This window comes from Phacochoerus africanus, chromosome 15, assembly GCF_016906955.1.
Source record: "Phacochoerus africanus isolate WHEZ1 chromosome 15, ROS_Pafr_v1, whole genome shotgun sequence".
Taxonomy (NCBI): domain Eukaryota; kingdom Metazoa; phylum Chordata; class Mammalia; order Artiodactyla; family Suidae; genus Phacochoerus; species Phacochoerus africanus.
This window is the reverse complement of record NC_062558.1, coordinates 135,657,016-135,682,735: the sequence shown is the minus strand read 5'-3', so window position 1 is coordinate 135,682,735 and position 25,720 is coordinate 135,657,016. Positions and strand designations below refer to the sequence as shown.

The following is a 25,720-nucleotide window of genomic DNA, read 5'->3' as shown; positions in this document are numbered from 1 at the left end:
CCTGGGTCTCTGCAGGAAGGGGTGGGTGTCAGGCAGTAGGTGGCAGAGCAGGCTTAGAAGAAGCGGTACCTGTTGGGCAGCGAGAACAGGAAGCCTGGCTCTAGGCCACCATGGAGCCCCAAGTCACCCAGCTTCCCAAACCTCCTGTGATGCCCTTGTGCTCGAATGCCACACCTCTGAAGCAGGGCCCCCCTCCCCACTGCGAGGGCTTCTCCTTATGGCCAGATAGGGAGGCCTTCCTGGATTTCAAAAGAGGGACATGAAGGAGGTCCTGCTGTGGTGCAATGGGATCAGCAGGCTCTCCAGAGCGCTGGGGCGCAGGTTCAATCCCCTACCTAGCACAGTGAGTTAAAGATCCAGCATTGGCATACTTGTGGTGTAGGTCACAACTGCAGCTCTTTTGGAGAGGGACATGGACATGGACCAGAAAGGGGAGGGAGGGAGGGAGGGAGGCCGCCCTAATCTCCAGCCTTCTCTCACCAGCTGCTGCTATTACACAGCTGGTTGGCGTTACATGAGCAGCCTGGACCCTGGGCTCACTCTGTGGTGCTGGGTTTGGTTTACCTTCCATCAGCAAGTACTGAGTCTGGCTCTGTTGGTGTGATGGGGGGAGTCCTGACCACAGGGCCTTTGCTTCGCCATGGACTTAGGACTCAGAGAGTGCTGCCCAGGGTGGAGGTGTGTCCTGACTCTGTTTCCCTCCTGCTCTCCCTCCCCCGCCCCCGCTGCCCTTTTAAAAGGTATGTAACAACAGGAAGAACTGCCACTGCGAGGCCCACTGGGCACCTCCCTTCTGTGACAAGTTCGGCTTTGGAGGAAGCACAGACAGCGGCCCCGTCCGGCAGGCAGGTTAGTGGGACGGCGCATCCAGGGGGTGGGCCAGGCCCCTGGTGGGAGTGGGAAGCCAGGGTGGGGTGGGGGTGATCCTTCCAAGCAAGATGGAGGGCTCACCAGCTGTCAGGTGGGGGCACAGCCAGAAACCCAGTGGGGACCCCAGATAGACCTGACACCCAGCCTGAGGCCTGTTTCCAGACCTTCTCTCATCCTTACCTGAACTTTACAGAGACCCCTCACTCTGCATTGCTCAGAGGCTGAGTCTGCCAGCCTTAAGCCTATGACATTTTCTTAGCCAAGGTCACTCCACCACCAGCTGCCAAGTGGGCATGAACTTCATTGTCAGATCAAAGGACTTTGTCAAGGTCAGCCACTGGGTATACTGGAGCCAAGAGGCATACAGTCTAGAGCCCCTTCTAGGAAGGCACCCTCCTCTTCATAACGGGACCTGTCCCAGCAGCAACCACAGCTGTCACCGCAGCGGATTCTCTTTGCCAAGCCGCTGCTCCATGCAGGCGTCACGCCTTATACACATGAGCTCATCAAATCCTTGCCAAAGTCCACGTAATTCTTCTTTCTTTACATATGAAAGACCCGAGGCTCAGGGAAGTTGAGTAGCTTTCGTGAAGTCACACGGCTAGGACTGAGGCACAGGGATACCCATGCCGAAGCTCCTGAGAGCAGTGGCCGGGCTGGGACAAGTGGTCTTCTAGGTGACAGGTGGGCTCCTAGGTGACAAATGATCTCCTGATGCAGGTTCATCCTCTCTGAGCTCTTATGGGACAGTTAAGGCACAGGCTGAGTGATGCCCCCTTTCGAGGCAGAAGCATGGCCAATGGTGCGGGTTGCCCACGGCGAGCCAGCCAGGGAGCCGGGGGTCAGGCAGGAATTTTCCCAAGCACACTGTGCAGCCACCTGAGCGCCCCCCCCCCCCCCCCGCCCCATGCAGAGGACAGCATGCGTCCTGAGTCCTGCTGTGACTGGTGGGGTGGAGTCTGTGGCTTAGCCACTATTTCCATGACAACAGACACCACTGCTCTGCAGGGCCAGGCAGAGGGCAGGGCCAGGAGGGAGAGACCCTCCAAGCAGGCACATCTGGAGAAACGGTGTCGTGAGGAAGGGAAGGAAGCTCCTGGTCTTCCTTCTGCCTGAAGATGCCTAAAGATGGGTGTGTCTCAGCACGGCACCTGTGAGCGCCCTGGCTCCCTCTCCCCCGGGCTTGGACCCCTGCCCTGGCCCCGCAGCAAGTGGGGACGGGCTGCCCGGTCTCACTCTTCGTGCATCGCAGGGTCTGGCTTCACACCTCCTTCCTCGCTGCCGTCCCCACCTTGACGGCTGGACTCTTGTTGCAACGTAGTTAATTTTCTGTTTGGCCATAAGAGTTTATAGGGGGAGCAAAAGAGTTTGTAGCGAGTTCCCTGGTGGCCTAGCAGTTAAAGATTCAGCATTGTCACAACTGTGGCTCTGGTCCCTGCTGTGGCTAAAGTTCAGTCCCTGGCCTGGCAACTTCCACGTGCTGTGGGCACAGCCAAAAAAAAAAAAAAGTTCTTTGTCCACAAATAGCAGGATTGTGGGCTTGACTGCACTGGGGACCCTGCCGCCTACTCCATCTGCACGCATCCAGGGACCTGGAGGGGATGGCGAGACACAGGCCCTGTGCTCTGGGTCCTCTTTGGTGTGTGGACCCAGAGCATCAGTGTGGTCAGGTTTGGGGGTTTCCAAAACGCTGGGGAAGCCATGGAGTCACCAGCTCTTTGTTGTACCAAGTGAGAATATTTAAAAAATGAAAACAGGAGTTCCCGTCGTGGCTCAGTGTTAATGAATCCGACTAGGAACCATGAGGTTTCGGGTTTGATCCCTGGCCTCACTCAGTGGGTTGAGGATCTGGCGTTGCCATGAGCTGTGGTGTAGGTCGCAGACACAGCTCGGATCCCGAGTTGCTGTGGCTGTGGTGTAGGCCAGCAGCTATAACTCTGATCAGACCCCTAGCCTGGGAACCTCCATATGCCGCGGGTGTGGCCCTAGAAAATACAGAGACAAAAAAAAAAAAAAAGCAAGCAAAGAGCCGAACTCATCCACCACTGCCATCATTTCATAAAAGAAAGTATGTTTAAACACTTCCCCCAAAAACACCTACAGAAAGGGGGGCCCTGAGAAGGTGGTGACGGCTGTTCGGAACAGAGCCTCACCCTGGCCTCACCGTCCCCAGCCCATCGCTCGCCTGCTGACTGTGGCTTAGAAGTTCATGAAGCAAGTCCTTCAGCATCTGCTAGGCGCCAGCTGCCCTTCCAGGTCCTGGGCGACTTAAGGCACAGCACCCAGGAGAAGCTGTGATGGGCAGGAGTGACAGAGGAACTCCAGGAGGTGGGCCAGCAGGGGGGGCTGCAGGAGGCAGGCCCCACGGGACCCAGCACCTGCACTGGACGTGGGGTTGAGGGCCTGGAACCGCAGCACTGCCTGGGTCTCATGGAGACAGGAAGCCTGGAGGGGTTGGTAGAGGGGCAGTGAGCTCAATGTGGGGCCCAGTCAGTGTTTGACTGATAACCGATCAGCTTAAGACTTAGAAATTTGGTTTTCAGGAGCTAAAAACTGTGGTTCCAGATTCTTGCTGCTTACTTTTTCAAGGCCAGCTCACAGTCTCAAAAGAATGACATTTTGGCTGGGAAACCAAAAGCTGCTTTTCCAGTAGCAGGTGAATCAAGATGGTCATATGTGATTGCCTTCCTTAGATGAAGACACGCGCCTGTCAGGACAGGTCAGCTGGGGACAAAGTCCAGAAGCAGAGAGGGTGTGAAGACATCCCTCTCCCTGTAAGACAGAGCCCTGCTGCCCTGGTTCGCAGCCACTGAGGTCCTGATCAGAGCGGGGCTGGGCCACAGGAGCCGCCTCCACAGCCATCCCCAGCAGCCTGCAAGGACTACTGGGCGCCCACCCTGTGACCGCACACCGATGGCTGCTGGTGGGAAACAGATGCACTGAGATCCGTACTCACAATGGGTTCACCTCCCTCCTGAAACAGTAAATACAGCTCCTCCAAATCCTGGCCCTTCCAGGCCTCCTCAGATGCCCTTGACCATGCTGTGGTCAGAAACCAAGGCAATGGGAGCTCTGTTCTGGCTCAGCAGGTCAAGAACCTGACTTCGTGTCCATGGGGATCCAGGTTCGATCCTTGGCCTCACTCAGTGAGTTAAGGATCTAGCATTGTCACAAGCTGCGGCATAGGTCATGGCTGCAACTCCAATCCTGCATTGCTGAGGCTGTGGCGGAGGCCTCCGCTGCAGCTCCCATGCAGCTCCTAGCCTGGGAACGTCCATATGCTGCGGGTGTGGCCCGAAAAAGGAGAAAAGAAGGGAGAGGGGAAAGAAGGCGAGCAGTGGATTGTCCCTTCCTTTCCACGCCCTTGAAGATCTTAGGTTCTCTGTATTAAACAAAATGGGATCAAATCACAGAAAAGGGGCTGTTTCCTCAGAGAAAATAAACAGCATCCTCCCAGAGAAAGGGGTCAGCCCCAAAGGCAGTGTTTTAAGTCTCTCTAACATAATGAAACCAAACCTGAGGATATTTCAGTTAAGCTGAGTTTTTCTCTTTTTCCGCCTTCTAATGTGATGACATCTGGAAGTGATGTCTTGGTCTAAATAAATAAATACAAAAAAATAAATAAAACAGACTCCAATCCCAAAGAAGGAGAGCGGGAGGGAGCCTGTGGCGGTGTATTTTTGATGGGCGCTGGAGACCACTGTGGTTCCGGTGGGACTGTAGTGATGGCTCCTGGTTACCTTCTTCCCCTGCTGTTGTCACACCTGGGGGCGGGGGCCCTGTGTGGCCAGGGCTGTGGTCCCACCTGCCACATATGTTCCTGCAAGCTCCAGAGCCGTCAGTGAATGATGGCAAAGTTACTGCTCCTCAGACAGGACCTTTGCAGTAAGACTCACTTGCCACGCCACCACTCAGAGATCTACTCGATTTCTGTCCCTTCCTTCAAAGTTCATTTGGCCGTAAATGTCACAACATGGCACTTCCCGTGTTTCCCTGTCACTGCCTCCTTCCCTGAGTCAAATGTGCTTTGTTTCAGATAACCAAGGTTTAACTATAGGAATCCTGGTGACCATCCTGTGTCTTCTTGCTGCTGGATTTGTCGTTTATCTCAAAAGGAAGACACTGATACAGCTGCTGTTTACAGATAAGAAAAGCACCCTTGAAAAGCTCAGGTACACTGGGTTGGGGTCCTCTTCTCAAGAAATGGCGTTCGAAAGAACGTACAACCCACTGCTCCTCCCTTTGTTTCCTTCGCAAAGAAAAGGTCAGCGTTCCTGTGGCTTCAGTTTTTAAAACTTCTACCACATCAGCTGCCCACTTTACTTTCCCTGCAAACGACTTGCTACTTAGGGTGTTGATGAATTCCACTGATGTGCTTTCCTTATGCTTGCATTGGTGATTTCTGCAAGACATGGACTATTACAGTATTTTTATCAAATATGGTGGATTCCGATCCAAAGGTATTCGAAGACATCATTGCTCCCACGTGTTACAAAGCTGCGTGTCTATGGATTGCAAGAAGTAACTTAACAGAATAGCGTATTTGGGGAAAAGAACTTTTTTTTTTTTTTAATGCTGTAAGAGTACTAGATAGATTTTTTTTTTTTTTTGCATACTTACCACACCAAGTTAAAGGAAGTAAGTTGTGGGAGTTCCCACTGTGGCTCAGTGGTTAAGAACCCAACTAGTATTCATGAGGATGTGCGTTCAGTCCCTGGCCTTGCTCCGTGGGTTAAGGATCCGGGGTGGCTGTGGCTGTGCCGTAGGCTGGCAGCTGCAGCTCTGATTTGACCCCTAGCCTGGGAACTTCCATATGCCGCAGGTGCAGCCCTAAAGAAACAAACAAATATTAAATATGTTGTGTTTTGAGCACCACTGTGAAGAAAATAGAAAATGTCAAGCAGGAGTTCCCGTTGTGGCTCAGTGGGTCAGGAACACAACTAGTATCCAGGAGGATGCGGGTTCAATCCCTGGCCCTACTCCATGGGTTAAAGGATCCAGGATTGCCACAGGCTGTGTTGTAGGTCACAGATGCAGCTCGGATCTGGCGTGGCTGTGGCTGGGGTATAGGCTGGCAGCTGCAGCTCCAATTTGACCCCTAGCCTGGGAACTTCCATATGCCACAAGCGTGGCCCTAAAAGGCTAAAAAAAAAAAAAAAAAAAAAAAGTCAGGCAGTGGGGACAACGCCCCTGGTTAGCTCATCTGGAATTGCATTTCAGGTGTGTGCGCCCTTCCCGGCCAGCCAGTGGCTCCCGTCCTGCTCAGGCTCACCTCACCCACCTCAGCAAAGGCCTGATGAGGAAGCCGCCACCTTCCAGCACACCCAGGGTGAGTTGTAAACAAACGCAAGTGAGTTTGTGCGTGATGGCGGGTTTTCAGAAAGAGCTTGAGCAGGAATAGAGCCGAGATCCTTCCTGTGCAACACTGGTTCAGCACCCAGGACACTGCAGGCTTCCTGAGAGGCTCGCAGTGCCGGGGGAAGCTCCCCCAGGTTCCACTGAGGCAACATCCCCCATGGGATGTGCTGTGCAACGCATAGTGATGACCCTTCAGTCACCCACACGGCCAGGTGCCTGGCAGAACCACCGGATCTGCCACCCCAGCAGCTTCCTGGTGCTGGACGGACTCCTTCTGTGATTTGAAAATGCCACCAGCTGGGTTGGGGAGGGCTCCTGTGGCCCACGGTTCCTCCCAGGGCATTCCTGAGAGTTACACTGCACCCATGGGTGGGTTGTCCCATTCTGCTCCCTGGGCTCTGGGAGCTCTGTCCAACCTGGGGTTTCAAAGCGCTGCATCCTTAAACCCAAGTGCATGCTGGCTCCCTCCTGCCTCTTAACTCTGCTACTACCTGGCGAATTCTGCCTGGGGTTCACGCTCATGTTTCGCTGCCCCCACCCAGTGTTCTGATGTATCTCTAAGAATTCTTGCATGTGGGACTCATTCAGCAAAGAGTCCAGGTTGTAGCAGTTGAACGGGGTTGGTGTCAATGAAATGCCACATGATTTTGAAAATCATTATCAGGTATTCCGTGAGCAAAAAACACTCAAACTAATAACAACAAAAACAAAACAACCTATTTTATCTCCCTTGGTCCAAAAAGTATAGCAGGTTAGGTTCCAAAGAGGAGGCAGCCATTCCTGATAAGCGTGACCACACCTCACCCCCGATAGAGGGACGGTAGGAAAAAAACAGCTTCATTTGTGAGATCCAAAAAAATGCAGCTTTATTAGGAAGAGCCACACACTAGAAATGACCCAAGTACGTACAGCTCAGCAGGTAAAGGGATAAACAAGCTCTGGTATAGTTACCCCGTGAAATGCTGCTCAGAACAAGAAAAAAATGAATCGTTGGTACACACAATATCTCTGCTAAATCTCCAAGTAATTAGGCCGAGTGAAAGAAGCCAGACAAAAAAAGATGCTTTTATTTATATGAAATTCTAGAAAAGGCAAACCAATTTACAGTGGCAGAAATCAGATCAGTAGTTGCTGGGGAAAGAGAAGTGGGGCGGGGAGCGTGATGGGGTGATGGATTGTTATATCTTGTTTATCATGATGGTTTCATGGGCACGAACCTGTGTCAAAACGTACATGCAGTTAGTGGCGAGACCTCAATAAAGCTGTCTGCAGAGAGGAAGAAAAGAGAGCGGAAGGGAGGGAGGGGCAGAGGACACGAGGCAGGAGGCCCATGCTGCATCCGTTCTCATCTGTCCCTAAAAGGAAGACAAAATAAGCAAAAAAAAGAAAGAAAGAAAAGAAAGAGAGAGAGAAAGAAAGAGAGAGAGAAAGAAAGAAAGAAAGAAAGAAAGAGAGTGAGTTCCCATTGTGGCACAGGGGAAATGAATCCAACTAGGAACCATGAGGTTGCGGGTTCAACCCCTGACCTCTCCCAGTGGGCTAAGGATCCGGTGTTGCCGTGAGCTGTGGTGTAGGTCACAGACTCGACTCTGATCCCAGCGTTGCTGTGGCTGTGGTGTAGGCGGGCGGCTGTAGCTCCTACTCCACCCCTGGCCTAGGAACTTCCGTATGCCGCAGGTGCGGCCCTAAAAAGACAAAAGACAAAAAAAAATAGGTAAAATACCGTGCCCCGTCCTCAGCCCCACCCCAAGCCCTGATGCCCCTCCCCCAGGCGCCCCTCCCCCAGGGGGTTGCCTCTGTTCTCACGGAGCCTCGTCTGCCTTGAACCACGTCTCATTTGCACGAGTCCTTTGTCCTTTCCCTAAGATCCCGTCTGTGTCTTCACGCATGCGGGTGCTCCCTGAGGAATTAAACCCGTTTTTAAAAATTCAAATAGAAACTGATCCCATGTTCCGGATTGGGGGGCAGGGAGGCTGCTGCTGTTAGAAATGCGAAGTGTACCTCAGTAGTAACAGGTTCCCTCGCCTGTCACCCCTTTTCTTTCCCCGACCCCGCCCGGCCTGCCCCGCAGCTACAGCAGATGAGGCAGCCCTGGGACCCGGCACAGCGCTTTGCATCACGGCTCTTTGCTCTGACCCCACAGGACAGCCCCAGGAGATTGCCGCAGTGTCAGCACGTGGACATCAGCAGGCCCCTGCAAACCCTTGGCGTCCCTCGGCCCAGCTCTCCTCAGCGAGTGCTCCCGCCCCTCCACCAGGCTCCTCGGGTGCCCTGCGTCCCTGCCAGGCCCCTGCCAGCCAACCCCACCCTCAGACAGGCCCAGGTAGGCCTTCAGCTGTCACTCTGGTGGCGTCCTTCGGATCCAGATTCTGCTGCTCGCCGATGTCTGAACTTGGACGAGGTGCTTAGGTGCTCAGCACCTTTCTAGAAGGGGGATAATTCAGCTGCTCCAATGGTTAAATGAGATAATCCATGCAAAGCGTTTAGTACTGGGTTCGGTGTGCAGTGCTGGCACAATACATTTTTGCAATTCCTAGGAGGCTCCCCGGCTAGGGGTCAAATCAGAGCTATAGCTGCCAGCCTGCACTGCAGCCACAGCAACACCAGATCTGAGCCACGTCTGTGACCTGCACCCACTCAGGGTAATGCCAGATCCTTCATCCACTGAGCAGGGCCAGGGATCAAACCCTCATCCTCACGGATCCTAGTCGGGTTCATTTCCGCTGAGCCACAATGGGAACTCCCAGGAATATGTTTATATTTTATATTCGGAATAATGAGGGGGCCGGTTCACCTTGTCATCTAAAGCATGACACTATTTTGAGCATGGCCGGGGAATGATTAGGCCAGGGCCAGAAAACAGAGATGCTCACTTTGGGAATAATAACGGGCATGCTTTCTCACCACCTTTCACTTCCAAAAATCTTTTACAAAATTTTCACAAAAATTTTACCACTGATTTAGTCTCTCCTTACCCGAAGCAAGAGTGTATAAAATACTTGGTGTGTGTGATCTCATGTTTCTACTGCTTTCGGAAGTCACCTTTTCTGGCATGCCCAGGAATGGGACATCCATTCGCAATCCGAAACTTGAGGTGGAGAAACACGTAAAAGCCACCAGATGAAAAGCATGAAGAGATCCCTGGTAATTTTTCATTTCTATCATTGTTATATTTCCTTCTATTAATTTTCGTGTATTTCTAATTAAGTGTCTATTCGAACGTAGTTTAGATTACTCTAGACGTACATTGCTTTATATACACCATTTTTTTTTCTTCGCCCTCACATCATTTTCATTTACCATGGCCTTAAAAAGTGTTAAAAATGTTATTTTATTGGAGTTTCCGTCATGGTTCAGCAGTAGAAAACCCGAGTAGTATCCATGAGGACACAGGTTCAGTCCCTGCCCTCGCTCAGTGGGTTAAGGATCTGGGGTTGCCGAGAGCTGTGGTGTAGGTTGCAGACGCAGCTTCGATCCTGCATTGCTGTGGCTGTCACATAAGCTGGCAGCTGCAGGTCTGATTTGACCCTAAGCCTGGGAACTTCCATATGCCGTGGGTGTGGCCCTAAAAAGCAAAAAAAAGAAAAAAGAAAAAAGAAGTTATTCCATTGATAGCACTGCATGTGTCTACAGAATACTTTCTGAAGTACTTACCAATTCAATTAGTAGGCAAGTTTGAATGTCTCTGATTTTTGTATTATAAATACCTCTCCTATGAAGGTCTAGACAGATAAATTTTGGACCACTTTAATTATTTCCTTGGAAAGATTCCTGAAAGTAAACATAGGGGGTTGAAAAATGATAAAACTGTTTTAAGCCTCAATATATAAATTAAACATTTTTTTCAGGACTGATATGCACGTACATTCCACTATCATAGACATCTGTCTCTCCATGACTTTGCTAGAATTAGTACTAACATTTCAAAGCTTTGTCCATTTGATACATAAAATACCTTTTTGCATCAAGTAGTTCTGTGAATTTCTGAAAGGGATGTTGAAGTTTCCAACTATAAATATGTTGCTTTTCGTCCATCAGTTTTTATTTCACGTTTTGAAGCTCCACGTTTGTGGTACCAAAAAATTTAGGATTATTGTGTCTGATTGGTGAATTGACTCTCTTCTCATTCTGTAATGTCCTTCTTTAGCTCTGGTGACTTTGTTCTAAAATCTACTTAATCTCATATTAATACATCTCAGTTTTCTTTTGATTGGTGTTTGCAAGGTATGTCTTTTTCCTTTTAACTTTCATATGTCGTTTTACTTGAAATGAGTTTCTCAGAAACAGCATATAATTGGGTCTTGTATTTCTTTATCCATTCTGTCAGTCACTGTCTTTTAATAAGTGTGTATAGACCATTTACTTTTAATGGAATTATTGATATGTTAGAATTTAAGTCCACCTTTTTCACATTGTTTGTTCCTTCTGGGTTTTGTTTTATTATGCTCCTCTTTGCTGACTTCCTGCAGGTTTTTGAACATTTTTCAGTATGCCATATTGATTCATCTACAGTGTTTTTGAGGTACGGCTGAGTGTACTTTTGTGAGTAGCTGCTCTGGAGCAGGGTCTCTCAGCCTCAGAATTGCTCACGTTTTGGGCTGCATGGCTCTTTGTTATATAGGACTGTCCTGTGTGTCATGGGATGTTCAACAGCATCTTGGTTGCTGCCAACCGCAGATGGCAATAGTATGTGTAATCGTGTCTGTAAACATTGCCGCATGTCCCCTAGGACACAGAATCACCCCTGATGGAAAACTGCTGCTCTAAACATGACACTATATGTACATGATTTATCACAGTCTAGTAGTATCAATATTTTATTCCTTCAAGTGGAATGTAAAAACTTTAGCACCTGTTAGGTCCCTTTATCCCTCTCCCTCTATGACATGGATGTCTTAAGTGTTACCTTTATATAGTGAGAACCACTTCAGGTGTTGCCATTTTTGCTTTCAACCATCAAGCATAATTTTTTAAACTTAAAAAGAAGGTCTGCTACATCGACTCGTATATTCACCCTTTCTGTTCTTTCTTCACTTCTCATGTTCCAGGTTACTTTCTGTTATCATTTCCTTTCTGTCTGAAGAACTTCCTTTAGGTGTTCGATTAAAGCAGGTCTGCTGGTAACAACTTCTCTTAGTTTTCCTTCATCTGAAAATGTCTGTTTCACATTTATTCCTGAAGGATATTTTCAATGGAAATAGAATTCTGGGTTGACTGTTTTCTTCTTTCGACATTTGAAAAATGTTGCCCCACTTCCTTCTGGTCTTTATGTTGATGAGAAATCCATTGAAAAGCTCCACCTGCAGTTTCCATCCCAGGGAAGAGATGGGGGCCTGTCATCAGGGAGGAGCATGTGGTACCCAGTGGAGAGGTAAGGGCATGGCTGTTTTCCTTTGTTTTCATGTGGAAGTAGAGTAAGGGCGGATATGGTCAAAGTGCTTCTCTTCCTGGGCTTTCCTTGGGCCCTTTTTTTTTTTTTTGGTCTGGGGCTATTGGTATTTCCAGATGGGGGCCACTCCAAAGCCTAGGCTAAGATACAAAGAAGGTGAAAACAAAGAATCAGGGCTTACTACTAGGTTGGTTCTTGAGTTCTGAGGTCCCAAGCCAGTCCATTCACTTTTCTCCACCTTTCAGAGTCTTGTCACTTGCTTTATGAACTTTCTCCAGACTTTCTTATACTTTGTGAGAGGAATAAGGGGAAATGTACTTATTCCCTCTCATCCAGACCTCATTTCAGTTTGTATTTCTTTGATTGCTGGTACACCTGAACTGCTTTTTGGATATCTATTAATAAATGGTATGCTGGTAAATTGGCTGTTCCAAAAAAAAAAAAAAAAAAGCTATGATCTGTAGGTGATTTCTCTGCAGTTAAAAACTCCACCATGATCAATTTCAAGTTATTAAGGTGACGTCACTGACTAAGAAGTAGAGGATCAGCTGACGTGAGCCAGTTCCAGCTGGTTCCATCACAGCTACTATGAACTGTATCTGTTCTGTGAGTTGTCTGTTCCCATCCTTTCCCTGTGTTTTTCTTTTTGAGAGAGACAGTTCTTCTTCCTGATTTGTTAGAGTTCCTTTTCTTAATAGGTTAAGAATTTCCCAGTAATTTCTTACAAACCTTCCCCTAATTTGTCTTTTGATTTTATTGATGCCGTTGTTTTGGTATAAAAGGAATCCCAGCTTTGAATATTAAATTTATTCACCTTTGGTGCACTTCCCCCTCCCCCCTTCTGTGCTTACAAAGTCCTCTCCCATTTCAGTCAGTTAAGATCCACTGATCATTTCTCCTGCTTATTTTGTTGGCTGTTGGCAGTTCCGTCTTTTACACTTGGATTCACGTTGCTGGAAGGGGGCGGGCACTTTCTTAGCTTTCTGGGCTTGTGGACGTCTTTTGATGAAGACCTTGAACCCTCAGAAAATGCACCCCCTTATACTGAGGCTTTTCATGTCTCCCCATAAGCAGGTTGCCTGTGTATGTGATACTGGACTGTCTCTAAATGGAAAGGTATTTCTACATGCTGCTGTCTTTTTTCCTACCAGCAGCGAATGCCTACAGAAGCAACTCTGTCCAGATTTCCTCTAAAGCAGGGCCCGAAAAAAAAAGCCTTCATTCTGTTTTATGAAACTAAGGAAATGTTACCCTTTAAACATTAGTAACTGAAAAAAATCCACATTTCTCACTCCAGGCTGTTGTCTGTCTGGAGCTTTTGCGAGGCACATGATACAGATTAAGCTCACACTTTCTCTCCCATCACATGGAGGGAACTGAAATTAATTCCGGGCAGGTGTGGTCCTATTTGGTGGTGGCTCTTGTTTGGCAGCAGAGATTGAATCCACCAACACTTTGTAGTTGAGAGTTCCTTGTGCCCAGCCCCCCAGGACATAGCTGACACACGGCTGTGTGGCTCACCCCACTTGGTCCGTCCAAACTGCGCATCTACACTTTCTGGAAGGAAGACACTCTCACAAACACTCCAAGAGTGGTCAACCTCATGTCTGAAGGGTAAGTTAGTTCTTTACAGAAAACATTTGATCTTCCCACCTAACGATCTGTGTGATTTTCAAAAATCAAGGACAGTTGAATCAACTCCTTCTCTTGTCTGCAGATGGGCCTTCCTGGGTGCCATTTCCTCCCCAGTGAAATAAACCTCGGAACTCAAGCTTCTCAAACTAACTGCTCAGCCTTGATCAAGGAAGTGAACTCTCATTTCTGTTTCATCCTGTCAGCTATTTTAGAGGGAAATACTCCACTGTATTCATCTAGCTTTTAGCTGACTGCTGCCAAGTTCTCCAGAACCACAATCTGAGCATGAAAGGCAATGTGTGGGCTTGAGAAAAATCTAGAAAAATGCTGAAAAAAATCAGAGGCCCCAGGGGTGTGTCATCACCTCCAGTTGGGTGCACAGGCAGGGGGCTTGTGGAGTATCTCTGCTCTGCTCGGCATTCAGTCGGCAGAGCCTTGTGTGTTAGGTTCTCAACCCACCAGGATCATGCACTTGAATGAGGGGGTCAGAAAAACCAGAATCCACTTCCATCTTCCAAGCCACTTCTGGGGAGGCTTTCTGCACCCACAGGTGCTGGATGGAGAATTCATGTCAGAATTCTGAAGGGGAAAGAGGAAGAAAGAAAAGCAGGGCCAGTTCCAAGAGTGGCTACAGAAGGATCCCAGAAGGTTTTGAGAGGCTTTCTCATGACAGTTCATCTCAAGATGGTGTGTAGGTGGTTTTTCTCCGATTACAAAAGTGTTAAAAATCATCCAACGTTGCACTCCCCTCCCACGTCAGTTTTACTGTGTGATAGTGTTTTAAAGAGGAACACATGTATATTGAGGAGAAAATAGGAATTCCTGCTGTGGCCCAACAGATTCAGAACCCGACACAGCTCTGAATGTATATGAATGGAAATGCACACGTGTGTTTAAGTTATTTTACTAAGTTCTTCTGGTACAAGGAGCTTCTCCGTTGTGTTTTGAATTGCTATAAATTATAGTTAACTTCGGAGTTCCTGTTGTGGCTCAGCAGGTTATGAACCCAACTAATATCCAATCATAGTCTCCATGAGGGATGCGGATTCGATCCCTGGCCTCGCTCGGTGGGGTCAAGGATCCAGCATTGCCGCAAGCTCCTATGTAGGTCGAAGATGGGGGAGCACCCAGACAGCCTGCAGGGGTCCAGGGTGGGAGATGGCAGGCACAGCCCCGACATGGACACCACCCCCGGTGTCCTGAGCAAAGCTTTGCACACAGATGGCGTGTCCTAGCATCACACAGGAGCAGGGCTCAAGTTGTGAAATAAGGATTTAACAATGAGCGTGACTCAGAAAGACTAGAGACTGTGAAGGCCCTCGGGGATCTTCTTACCTCCCAGACACCAGAGTGCCCAGCTTTACTCCCGGCTGAGAAAAGGAGAAGGCCGGGGACGAACTGGGAGTTTCATTGGATTTCTGAGGGCGCAGCCAATTGAAGCTCTTGACGCAGATGATCATGACGAATAGGCCTAATTCATCCCTTCCACCTTTAAACAAAAATACGTTCAGTGTCACGTCTAAGAAATAGATGTCTCTGCTCACAGGGAATTATGTCTCGAGAAGGCTGGGCTAAGAAGGAGGAAATCGAAACACAATTTTCTGCTGTCAGGCTGCAGTGTGCCACGACTTGAAAAGGAGTCTAAGTGGCACCTTCAATCCATAGACGGGCCATTCTTCTAGAAAGTAAAAACCTCATGAAAATGTCACTCAGCGTTTATGTGGTTTTTTGGGTTTTTTTGGTTTTTTTTTTTTTTTTTTTAAGTGTGCCCTACAAATAGGTGTTTGAACGAGAGATGCTGATACGCAATCATACTTGATCTGGATTATTGCATATTTTTTAAGCCCTTAGTTTCCTGGAAAATGTTAGTAGTTTTTCTCCTTGGCATCTTATCAGTGAATCGTGATCCTGAACTAACTGGCTAAGGTGGTTTTTCCAAATCAGACTAGCTCCTTTGGTAGAATAATAGGAAGCAAAAAAAAAAAAAAAAGCAAGGACTACTGAATCTGCCTCTTAGATTGATTTTTGCTGACTCAAAGTCCTTTCCGGAAACAGCGGATAGACCCGGGAGAATGTTTACCAACCCTATTTTGGGCACAGCTTATCTGGATTGCAGACATTTCAACAAAGGCAGGATTCATTTCTACTTTTCTTCTTAGAACCAAATGGTCTATAAATGTATATGTGTGTTTAAGTTATTTTACTAAGTTCTTCTGGTACAAGGAGCTTCTCCGTTGTGTTTTGAATTGCTATAAATTATATATAAATTCGGAGTTCCTGTTGTGGCTCAGCAGGTTATGAACCCAACTAATATCCAGGAGGATGTGGGTTCACTCCCTGTCCTCGCTCAGTGGGTTAAGAATCCGGCGTTGCTGTGAGCTGTGGTGTAGGTTACAGACGCGGCTTGGATCCCAGCGTTGCTGTGGCTCTGGTGTAGACCAGCAGCTGCAGCTTGGATTTGACCCCTGGCCTGGGAACTTCCCCGTGCTGCAGGTGCAGCCCAAAAAAGACACACACACAAAAATTCTATATAAATTGAATGGCTGTAAAATAGCGAGCATCTATTGAGCACCAATTAAGTGGCTGGGACTGCTGGGCTAAGCCCTCTGGAGGCACATCTAACCCTCCCAGGGAGCCCAGGAGGCAAATAACCACCAACAGTGCCGTGTTACCGAGGAAGAAACAAGGCCAAAGAGCCAGCCCCCCAGAGGAGGAGGGCCAGGGCTCACACTCATGGCCTCTACCTGTGTCTTAAAATGGGTGCCACGCAGACGGCTGGCTGGAGGGAGGGAGGAGGAAGATGCACTGAACTCCGAGGGCCAGCACAGCACAGGTGACCTCAGGCACGCCTTCGTGATCTCCAAGCCATTGTCCTTGCTTTTGCCGCAGAGGGAAAGGTGATGAGCGGAGGGGCGGGAACCTTCTGGCATCCAGCAGAGCCACAGTCTAACAAGAAAGCCTCGCGTGTCTCCCCTCGCAGGCTGGTAACGCTATCGAGCTCCAGTCACTCTTGTCTTAACTGGTCTGTCTTGGATCCAGGCCTTGTTGAGAAGCATAGCAGGAGCTGTGCTGTGTTTCTGCTCTCCGTGGCGGCTGAAACGAGGACTCCTCCTTGCGTTTTTGTAGAGGAGGGGGTTTCAGTTCCGTCTCTGACAGACTCGACCTCCTTCTTTACCAACCCCTTATCGGGGTCTGTAGGATGTCCAGTCCCCAGGTCGTGGAGAACAAGACTGGCCGATCGTGCACCTGTCTCCCGAGACCATGGAGCCGTCAGACGTCGCTCAAGCAGCTTCGGCGGCAGTCTGGGGAGAGCTCGTTCGGGGAGCCCTCCCTTCAGCGACCCCCACGAAGAGCGAAGAGCAATTAGCCCAGTCCTCATCCACAGTAACTACCCGTTCGTCCATGCTTGGTAAGGACGCACATGGGAAATTAATTAACACCACATTAATTTAGCCCCGGAACCATCAAGTGATGGCTGGTCACTCTAGGGTTGAGCCCAGACTTTCAGCGTTGTCTTCTGCAGGATGATCTCAGCATTGGGATGGATTCGAATGAGGCCTGCACCCTCCGACCCGTGTGGGGACGCAGACGCTCGCCAGCACTCCCCAAGTCTGGGAGGCAGAAGATCTAGGTCCTTGTTCATGGAAACACCAGAAATGCAGTGAGAAAGGGGAACCCATTCATCAAGCGGTTCTCCCAAGGAGGTGCGATGACATAGGGGAAAACCGACCGTCATAAAAGCCCCGATTACTGCAGGCAAACCTCAGGCTAACAACGGAGAGGACGTGCTGGGAAGTGTCCTCCATGCCCGACGCGCTGCCTCCCAGATTTCACCCTTCTGCCCAGGGGTTATCCGGGACCCCTGCCACGTAAGCCTTTCTGCAGCTTTCCCAGGGGTCTCCCGGCTCACCTGCTGCTCGGCCAGGAGTTACCTGGACACCTGTCCTGCCCCATTTCCGAAGGCACACGACGGAGTCAGTCACCTCCAGGCACACCTGAGTCCAGCCTCCTGAACCCAGTAGACACACAGGAAACATACGGAAGGAATGTGAGTTTTCAATAATAAGTAAGGTCAGCCTCCTAAGGCAACAGAAATAAAGGCAAACATAAATCAACGGGACCTAATCAGACTTACAAGCTTTTGCACAGCGAAGGAAACCATAAAAAAAAAAAAAAAAAACCTATAGAATGATAGAAAATAGTTGTAAATGATGCAACCCACAAGGGCTTAATCTCCAAAATAAACAACTCATGCAACTCAACAGCAAAAAAACAACCCAACTGAAAAATGCACAGAAGGCTGGAAATAGACATTTCAAAGACGACATACGTATGGCCAACAGACACATGAAAAATGCTCCAACGTCACTGATTTGCATTATTAAAGAATTTCACATCAAAACTACAATGAGGTACCACCTCACACCAGTCAGATATGGCTAGCATTAGTAAGGTTACAAATAACAAATGCTGGAGAGGGTGTCGAGTAAAGAAAACTGCACTGTTGGTGGGAAGGTAAGCTGGTACAACCACTATGGAAAAATAAACATAGAACTACCATATGATCTAGCAATCCCACTCCTGGGCATATATCTGTATAAAACTTTCATTCAAAAAGATACATACGCCCCTATGTTCATTGCAGCAAGGTTCACAATAGCCAAAACGTGGAAATAACCTAAATGTCCATTGACAGATGGATTAAGAAGATGTGGTACATATGCACAATGGAATACTACTTGGCCATAAAAAAGAACAAAATAATGCCATTTGCAGCAACATGGATGCAACTAGAGATTCTCATACTAAGTGAAGTAAGTCAAAAAGAGAAATACAAATACCGTATGATATCACTTATATATGCAGAATCTAAAATATGGCACAAATGAACCTACTACAGAACGGAAACAAACTCATGGACATAGAGAACAGACTCGTGGTTGCCAAGGGGGGGGGAGTGGGGTGGACTGGGAGTTTTGAGGTTAGTAGATGCAAACTATCACATTGGGAGTGGGTCAGCAATGAGGTCCTGCGGTATAGCACACAGAGAACTGTATCTAAGCACTTGTGATGGAATGTGATGGAAGATAATATGAGAAAAAGCATGTATATATATGTATTTATCTGAGTCACTTTTCTATAGAGCAGAAATTGACAAAACAGTGTAAATCAACTGTAATTTTTTTTAAAAAAAAAAGAAGCCTTGTCACCATATCAGTTATCCCCTAGGAAGCCGTCACACCAGTGAGTCACAGGTTAATAAAACTTTGGGTCACCTCCTCCTCTAAATCTAAAGTGTAGTTACCAAGGCTTTGGACTCTTGCTAACCTCTCCCTGCTGCCTGCCCAAGACTCCCAGAAACTTGAGCTGCATTTCTTTTGGTTTCACAGCATTCACTAATATCCACATGACAGACCCGTCCACTGTCTCTAACGGTACTACGTGTAGAAGACCCATAGCTCTCTGTGTGATCGCCGTATTCACAGGAGCGTGTTCCACCCACTTGTGTTGCTGTAAACCCCAAATTGTACTTGAAGCAAGATGGACACCTGATACTTTATATTTTATAATAGGCAACGCGTGCCTATAGTTAAAAATTCAACAGTCCAAAGGATCATTCAGTAAACACCCTCCCTCCAACCTCTGTCACCAGACTCCCTTCCCAGAAGCAGTCGTTGTTACTAGGCTTTGGTACAGTACAATTTAGAAGACAGTGAAAAGTCCCCGTGTCACCTGTCTCTGAAGAGTGAGAGATTATAGATTCAGGAAGTTTCAACCCTCGAAGCTGGGAGAGAGGACAGTGAAACCTGTCACCCATCTGCAGCAGCCATCACCCTGACGCCACTCTCATTTTACCTGAGATCCTTATGTGGGGTTTTTTTATTTTATTGAAGTATAGTTGTTTTATAATGTCATCTTAATTTCTGCTGTACAGCAAAGGGTTTCAGTTATACACGTACACACACCCGTTCTTTTTCAGGTTCTTTTCCCATGTAGGTTATCACGGAAGATCAGGTAGAGTTCCCTGTGCTATACAGCAGGTCCCTCTTGACTACCTATTCTGCGCGTGGTGTGCATATGCCAATCCCAGACTCCCAGTCCCTCCCTCCCTGCCACCTTTCCCCTTTAGTAACCATAAGTTTGTTTTCCCAGTCTGTACATCTTTTTCTGTTTTGTAAATAAGTTCATTTGTGTCATATTTTACATTCCACATGGAAGTGGTATCATATGGTATTTGTCTTTCTCTGACTTATTTCATTGAGTATGATCATCTCAAGGTCCATCCATGTAGCTGCAAATGGCATTATTTCTTTCTTTTTTAAGACTGAGTAATATTCCATTGCATGTGTGTACCACATCTTCTTTATCCAGTTCCTCTGTTGAGGGATACTTAAGTTCCTTCCATGGCTTCGCTATTGTGACTAATGCTGCAGTGAACCTAGGGGTGCATGTGACTTTTTTAATTTTTTTTTTGTCTTTTGTCTTTTTAGGGCCTCACCTGCAGCATATGGAGGTTCCTAGGTTAAGGGTCTAATCAGAGCTGTAGCCGCCAGCCTATACCACAGCCACAGCAGTGCCAGATCTGAGCCGTATCTGTGACCTACACCACAGCTCACAGCAACACTGGGTCCTTAACCCACTGAGCAAGGCCAGGGATCAAACCCGCAACTTCATTATTCCTCTGCATTTCCACTGCGCCACGACAGGAACTCCTGTGACTTTTCAAATTACGGTTTTCCCTAAATAGATGCCCATTAGATCCTTATTTTTTGTTTGTTTGTTTGTTTGTCTTTTTGCCATTTCTTGGGCCGCTCCCGTGGCATATGGAGGTTCCCAGGCTAGGGGTCTAATCGGAGCTGTAGCTGCCAGCCCACGCCAGAGCCACAGCAACACAGGAACTGAGCTGCCTCTGCGACCTACACCACAGCTCACGGCAACACTGGATCGTTAACCCACTGAGCAAGGCCAGGGATCAAACCCACAACCTCATGGTTCCTAGTTGGATTTGTTAACCACTGCGCCATGATGGGAACTCCTAGATCCTTATTTTGAATTCAAATGGCAGCACACTCTGTACTTCTTTCCACTTCAGTTATTCGGTTATCACCTCATCCTTTTAACTGGCTGCATACTATTTCATTGTAGAGCCACATCATAAATTCTGTCATCTGTCCCTTACTGATGGCCACATGGGTGATAGTTTCCAGTCATTTGCTACTTCAGACTGGCATGTCTTTGCCCACGTACCTTGGGCCCGTGTAGGAGGTTGGTTGTAGGAAAAATTCCTGGGAGCGCAATTGCTGATCAAGGGCCATATGCATTTAGAAATCTGGTAGATTAGGCAGAAATGCCTGTAGAAGAGTCATCCCACCTTCTGTTCCCCAAGTCTTCACCAACACAGCGCATCAGAGATTTTTCTTATCTTGGCCAATATGACAGGTTGGGGAAAAAAAAAAAAAAGTACCTACATTCCTTTCCTGTAAATTAGATGGATGATCTTTTCTCAGGCTTAAGAGCCATTCATTTTTTTCCCTTTTTAATAAACTGCTTTTTCACCTCCTTTGGCACCTTCTGTTGTCATGTATAGAAAGGCTTGTCTACCCCAAAGATTACAGACCTGTTTTTCTATTTCTTCTATCTTCATGATCTTTTTTTTCCCACATTTAAATATTTGATCCATCCACTGTTTATTTTAGTGTATAAAATGAAGTAGGAGTCCAGCTTTATTTTTCTAGACTTCCACCTAGGTAATCCTCGGCACCATTCATTGTATTTGCCCTTTATTAGCTTCTATCTTCTTTATCAGATTTATCTGGTTTCTCCTCAACTCTACCCACCCCCAAAGAACCAGCTTTAGGTTTTATGTATCATTTTCCTTTTATTACCACTTGACCATGGAAGCGTTACTACCCCCTCTACAAATATGAGATAATAATCTCTCTCTCACTAGACTTCAGTTAAATGAAAATATCTAACGTTATTAGACTACCTGTGTGTGACGTCTTTGCTAAGTGATCATAATTAGTTCTTTATTTTACTAATTATTTTTTACTTGTCATTTCCATTTTTCTTTTGTGCTTGGGTTTATTTTGTTTTTCTAACTTCTTAGATCCTTATTTCAATTTTGTTCATACTTTATTTTATCCGTGCTTGGTGAACATAAGCATGCTAAGTCTAGGAATTTCCCAAACACTGAGTTATCTGTGCTTATTTCAATCTGTGGTGTTTTCAGTACCTATAATTCTAAAGTAGTCCACGTTATGTCTTTTGTTTTCTGCTTGGGCCCAAGGATTGAAATTAATTTTGTTGCTATTAATATTTGAAACACAAGTTTCTTCTGCTATCTGAAAGCAGAGTGTTCCTGTGAAACCTTTCACAAGCCAAAATGGTGTAAAGCGAAAAAGCGATTCCCTCAGGACATGTCTGGGTAAGAAATACACAGAATAAGTCAAGATAAAGCACAGATGCTTCCAGAGTTCAAAGCTCTGGGGGCCTGATGCTAAGATGCTGAGTGTGGCTCCCAGGGAAGGAGCTTGGCCCAGCCCTTCCCTCTGCTCTGGGTAAGCGGCCTCTACAAAGGCTGCTGCCAAAAAAATCACTGAGAGCTTTTTTTACTTTGTGCTGTTTTTTGTAAAAGTGACACCTTTCTCTGGCTTTCTGAAAGCAGGTACTAATGTAGGTCTTTCCTAAAAGTGACGTATAGCCAAGTTTTGAAAATCCAGAAATGCCTGTATTTAAAATATAGAAAAGTAAAAATGATCTAAAATTCACCCATATTCTTACTACTTAGAAATAACCATTGTTACCGCTCTGCTTTTTTATGTATACACCTATTTAAATTCCAGATATATCACATGCTAACATTTCTTTAAAAAAAAAAAAAAGGAAAAACTAAATAATATAGGCCAGCTCCACTTCCCTCCAGAAACAAGCTCTGATCTAAGTTTGGTGTTGATTTTCTGTAGCACTTTTCAAATTTTTACACAAATAGATATCCATGAATAATACATAGCATTTAGTGTTTCTCAATTTATGTAAATGGTATCAAACTAAATGTGACAAAAAGTGTCTTACAGCTCAACTTTTGTGTTTCTGGATGTTCTTTTTGGCTCTTATTCAAATATGAGGCTTGTCTTACATTTCTTTAAACACAGTAAGAAAATCTGTTCCAGTAATTCCCAAATCCGAAGTCCATGGGTGTGTTACTGCTGTGGTTTTTATTGCTCTCTCCCACAATGCCTTGCTTCCTTGGGTGCTTGGTCATTTACTGTGCACTTCTGGAAAACCCCCTAGGAGCTCTCATACATCTAGGATAAGGTCTGTTCCTCCAAAGAGGGTGCAGGTGCCCAGGGCAGCACCGCTTGAGGCTTCTTGAAATGGCTCAGGGCTGAGCCATGCAGATGATGGGATGTCAGCTTCAGATCCTTGAAGACAATTTGTGGTTACAGGTTACCCTCCTACTGTGGTCTGCCGAGCCCCAGTGGAACTCCCCTCACAGTCTGCTAAGGATGGACAGTATGCATTTACTTCTAGAACATGCTTACCCTGAGGTATAGTCCTTTGCAGAGTCCAGCTTTATCGGGGAGAGGGCAGCAAGAGAACGGTCTTCTATGAAACTGAGGCTGGTTTTGCCTACCGCATCCCTCCCGCCAAAAGGGTATCAACACCCAGGTTTCTGTAATTTGGCAAATGCCTATAGCTTCAGTGTACTGCCTACGCCTCTGGGCTTCTCCTTTCACTTAGATGTTGGCCTGATGACATCTTGCTAAGTTACAGCTCTTTGATGCTTTTAAGGAAAAAAAATTTTAAGATATTTTATCCAACAAGTTCAGTAGTTTTAGAGAGAAGCTAAGTCAAAATAACCCAGGCTGCCATATACCTGGAAATGGAAGATCCACCTCCCAAGTGTGATTCTATAATGTCTATATATTATTATGGCTAATAAAGTTACTTTCTCTTCTGGAGCCATAATTCCCACAACTTTGTAGTCTTAGGTCTACACTGAAGGCATTCAGTGCTCAACCTTTTTACCACTGAGCCATCCTTTTCCTGGATGGTTGAAATCCATTCTGTCGGAATTCCAGAATTCCTTCCAGAAGAGCTCTTAAGAAGTACATTCCCTGAATTTCTGTCTGGTCAAAGACATTTGGGCGTTACTTTATTTGCTCAATGACAGTTTAGGCATAAAATGAACGGATCACTCTTTCCTTCCCTGAGACTCATATGTGCATGCTTCCTCCAGCTGCTCAGAAGAAATCAGAAGCCGGCTTATTTCTTTTTTCCTTGAAGCCCAGGAGCTTTCATAGGTTACGTCTTCATTCTGATAAGTCTGATTCATTTCCCCCAGGGAAATAATGTACACTTTCAATCCATAGACTTTATTTCAGAAACGTTTTCACCAGTTAAACCTGGGTATCTTTGCTCTCTTTACGCTTTGCTCAGATCGCTTGGGTGACACCGTTTATGTGTGTGGTGTATCACTTTTGCCTGCGGTCTTTTGCATTTACCCTTGAACTTTGCCTCCTCTCCCTCAAGCCGGACCCTCACACTCACAGCCCTGACTGTGTTTGGTACTGTCTTGGGTCCTTAGTTTTCATTGCTTTATTTTTTTTCCCCTTCCCCTTTTCTCTTAACTTCTGCCCGCTCCTCCCTTTCCCGGGGTGTATATTTTTGCCCGTGGGTTCTTCCTTTGCCTTCTGTTTATCCTGAGTCCTTCCTCCTCCTCCCAGTCGTTTTGTTTGGTGTGTCTAAACTCTCTTTAAAGGAAGGAGTTCTTCCTGGAAAGCCAGTTGCAGGACAGTTGGGGGAAAGGCCAGGTCAAAGCTCAGGGCCAGCTCTCAGGGCCCACTTTGTGAGGGACCATGGGACAGAGGGCTTTGGCGGATGGCAGTGGCTTCACCTCCCCTGCTTTCAGTAGAAACCCTGCCAGGTCCCCGTCCCTGTTACAGGTGTGCACATGTGCAGATGGCCGGGCTCGTCTGCTCACTCCCCACTCTGGTCCCAGCAGCGGGGTGGAGGCTCCCCCACACTCTGCCAGGGTGGCCACTGCAGGCGTCCCCTCCCTGGTCCCTCCTCAGCCCAGCGTGCTGGACACGTTGCATCCCTGTCTCGTGGATTCACATGGGGCTGTATGTTTTCCTCAGAGGTGGGGTTTTGCTCCGTCTGGTGCCTTTTACTGTTTTCAGGTCGCTTTGGAAAGAAGGGGCCAGGGACATCTTACAGCTAAGTATAAGAATGTTCTTTAAAAGGCCCCTGCTTTTTCTAATTAAGGAACAGAACGAAATGGAGGCATTTCCCTGGGAACCAGTTGTCCTTTGTTATCATAAAGTGTCTCTTCCTAGGGGCCAGGGAGAGGCCAGATAATGAGTGACGTTTATGCTGCCCAGGCTGGCCTGCATGAGCCCACCAGGGATCTCTGCAGCATCTCTGGCATTTTTCTGTGGGAACCTCAGTCTTCCTGGAGAGATCTCTCTGGATAAGCAGGATGTGTGTGCTCTGATTTCCCAGGCAGAAGTAGATACCGCGGAGAACTCTCTCTGATAAGCAAGGCAAAGGGCTATACTTGGATCTAAAAGTTTGTTCTCAACCCTCTACAAAATTTGGAATATGTGGTTATTGCTAGAACATGAGCAGAAAATGGAAAAGTGGGACAACTCTACTTTTAAATTTATTGACGTATAATTGATTTACAATGCTGTGTTAATTTCTGCTGTACAACAAAGTGATTCATATGTGTATGTGTGTATATATATATATTTTTTTTTTTTTACTTTTTTCATATTCTTTTCCATTATGGTTTTTCACATGATAGTGCATATATTTCCCTGTGCTCTGCAGTAGGACCTTGTTGTTTATCCATTCTCTACATAATGGTTTGCATCCACTAACTCCAATCTCCCCACCCCTCCTTCCCCCCCCCAACCACAAGTCTGTTCTCTGTGAGTCTATCTCTGCTCTGCAGATATAGGTTCATTTATGTCATATTTTAGATTCTACATATGTAATAATATCATGTGCTATTTGTCTTATTTCACTTACTATGATATCTCTAGGTCTGTCCATATGCTGCAGATGGCGTTTCATCCTTTTATGGCTGAGTAGTATTCCACTGTATGTATGTACCACATCTTCTTTATTCATCCATTGGTGGACATTTCGGTTGTTTCCATGTGATGGCTGTTGTAAATAGTGCTGCTTTGAACATTCAGGTGCATAAAGCTTTTTGATTAGCGTTTTCTCCAGATTATGCCCAGGATTGGGATTGCTGGAGCATATGGCAACTTTGTCTTTAGTTGTGTTTTTTGTTTTGTTTTGTTTTGTCTTTTGGTCTTTTTGCCTCTTCTAGGGCTGCTCCCGCTGCATATGGAGGTTCCATATGGAGGTTCCCAGGCTAGGGGTCTAATTGGAGCTGTAGCCATCGGCCTACACCACAGCCACAGCAACGCGGGACCTGAGCTGCATCTGCAA

The 25,720-nt window shown here is 46.9% G+C and overlaps 1 protein-coding gene across 1 annotated transcript in view; it reads left to right on the top strand.

Annotated features, from left to right (window-relative positions):
- Positions 1 to 25,720, top strand: part of ADAM12 (ADAM metallopeptidase domain 12) — a 377,142-nt gene that overhangs the window by 333,276 nt on the left and 18,146 nt on the right. Inside the window, exons 18-21 of the mRNA XM_047762575.1 lie at positions 741 to 849; positions 4,907 to 5,042; positions 6,091 to 6,199; positions 8,372 to 8,551. Coding sequence (XP_047618531.1) covers positions 741 to 849; positions 4,907 to 5,042; positions 6,091 to 6,199; positions 8,372 to 8,551 — 534 coding nt within the window. The remainder of the gene's footprint in view (positions 1 to 740; positions 850 to 4,906; positions 5,043 to 6,090; positions 6,200 to 8,371; positions 8,552 to 25,720) is intronic.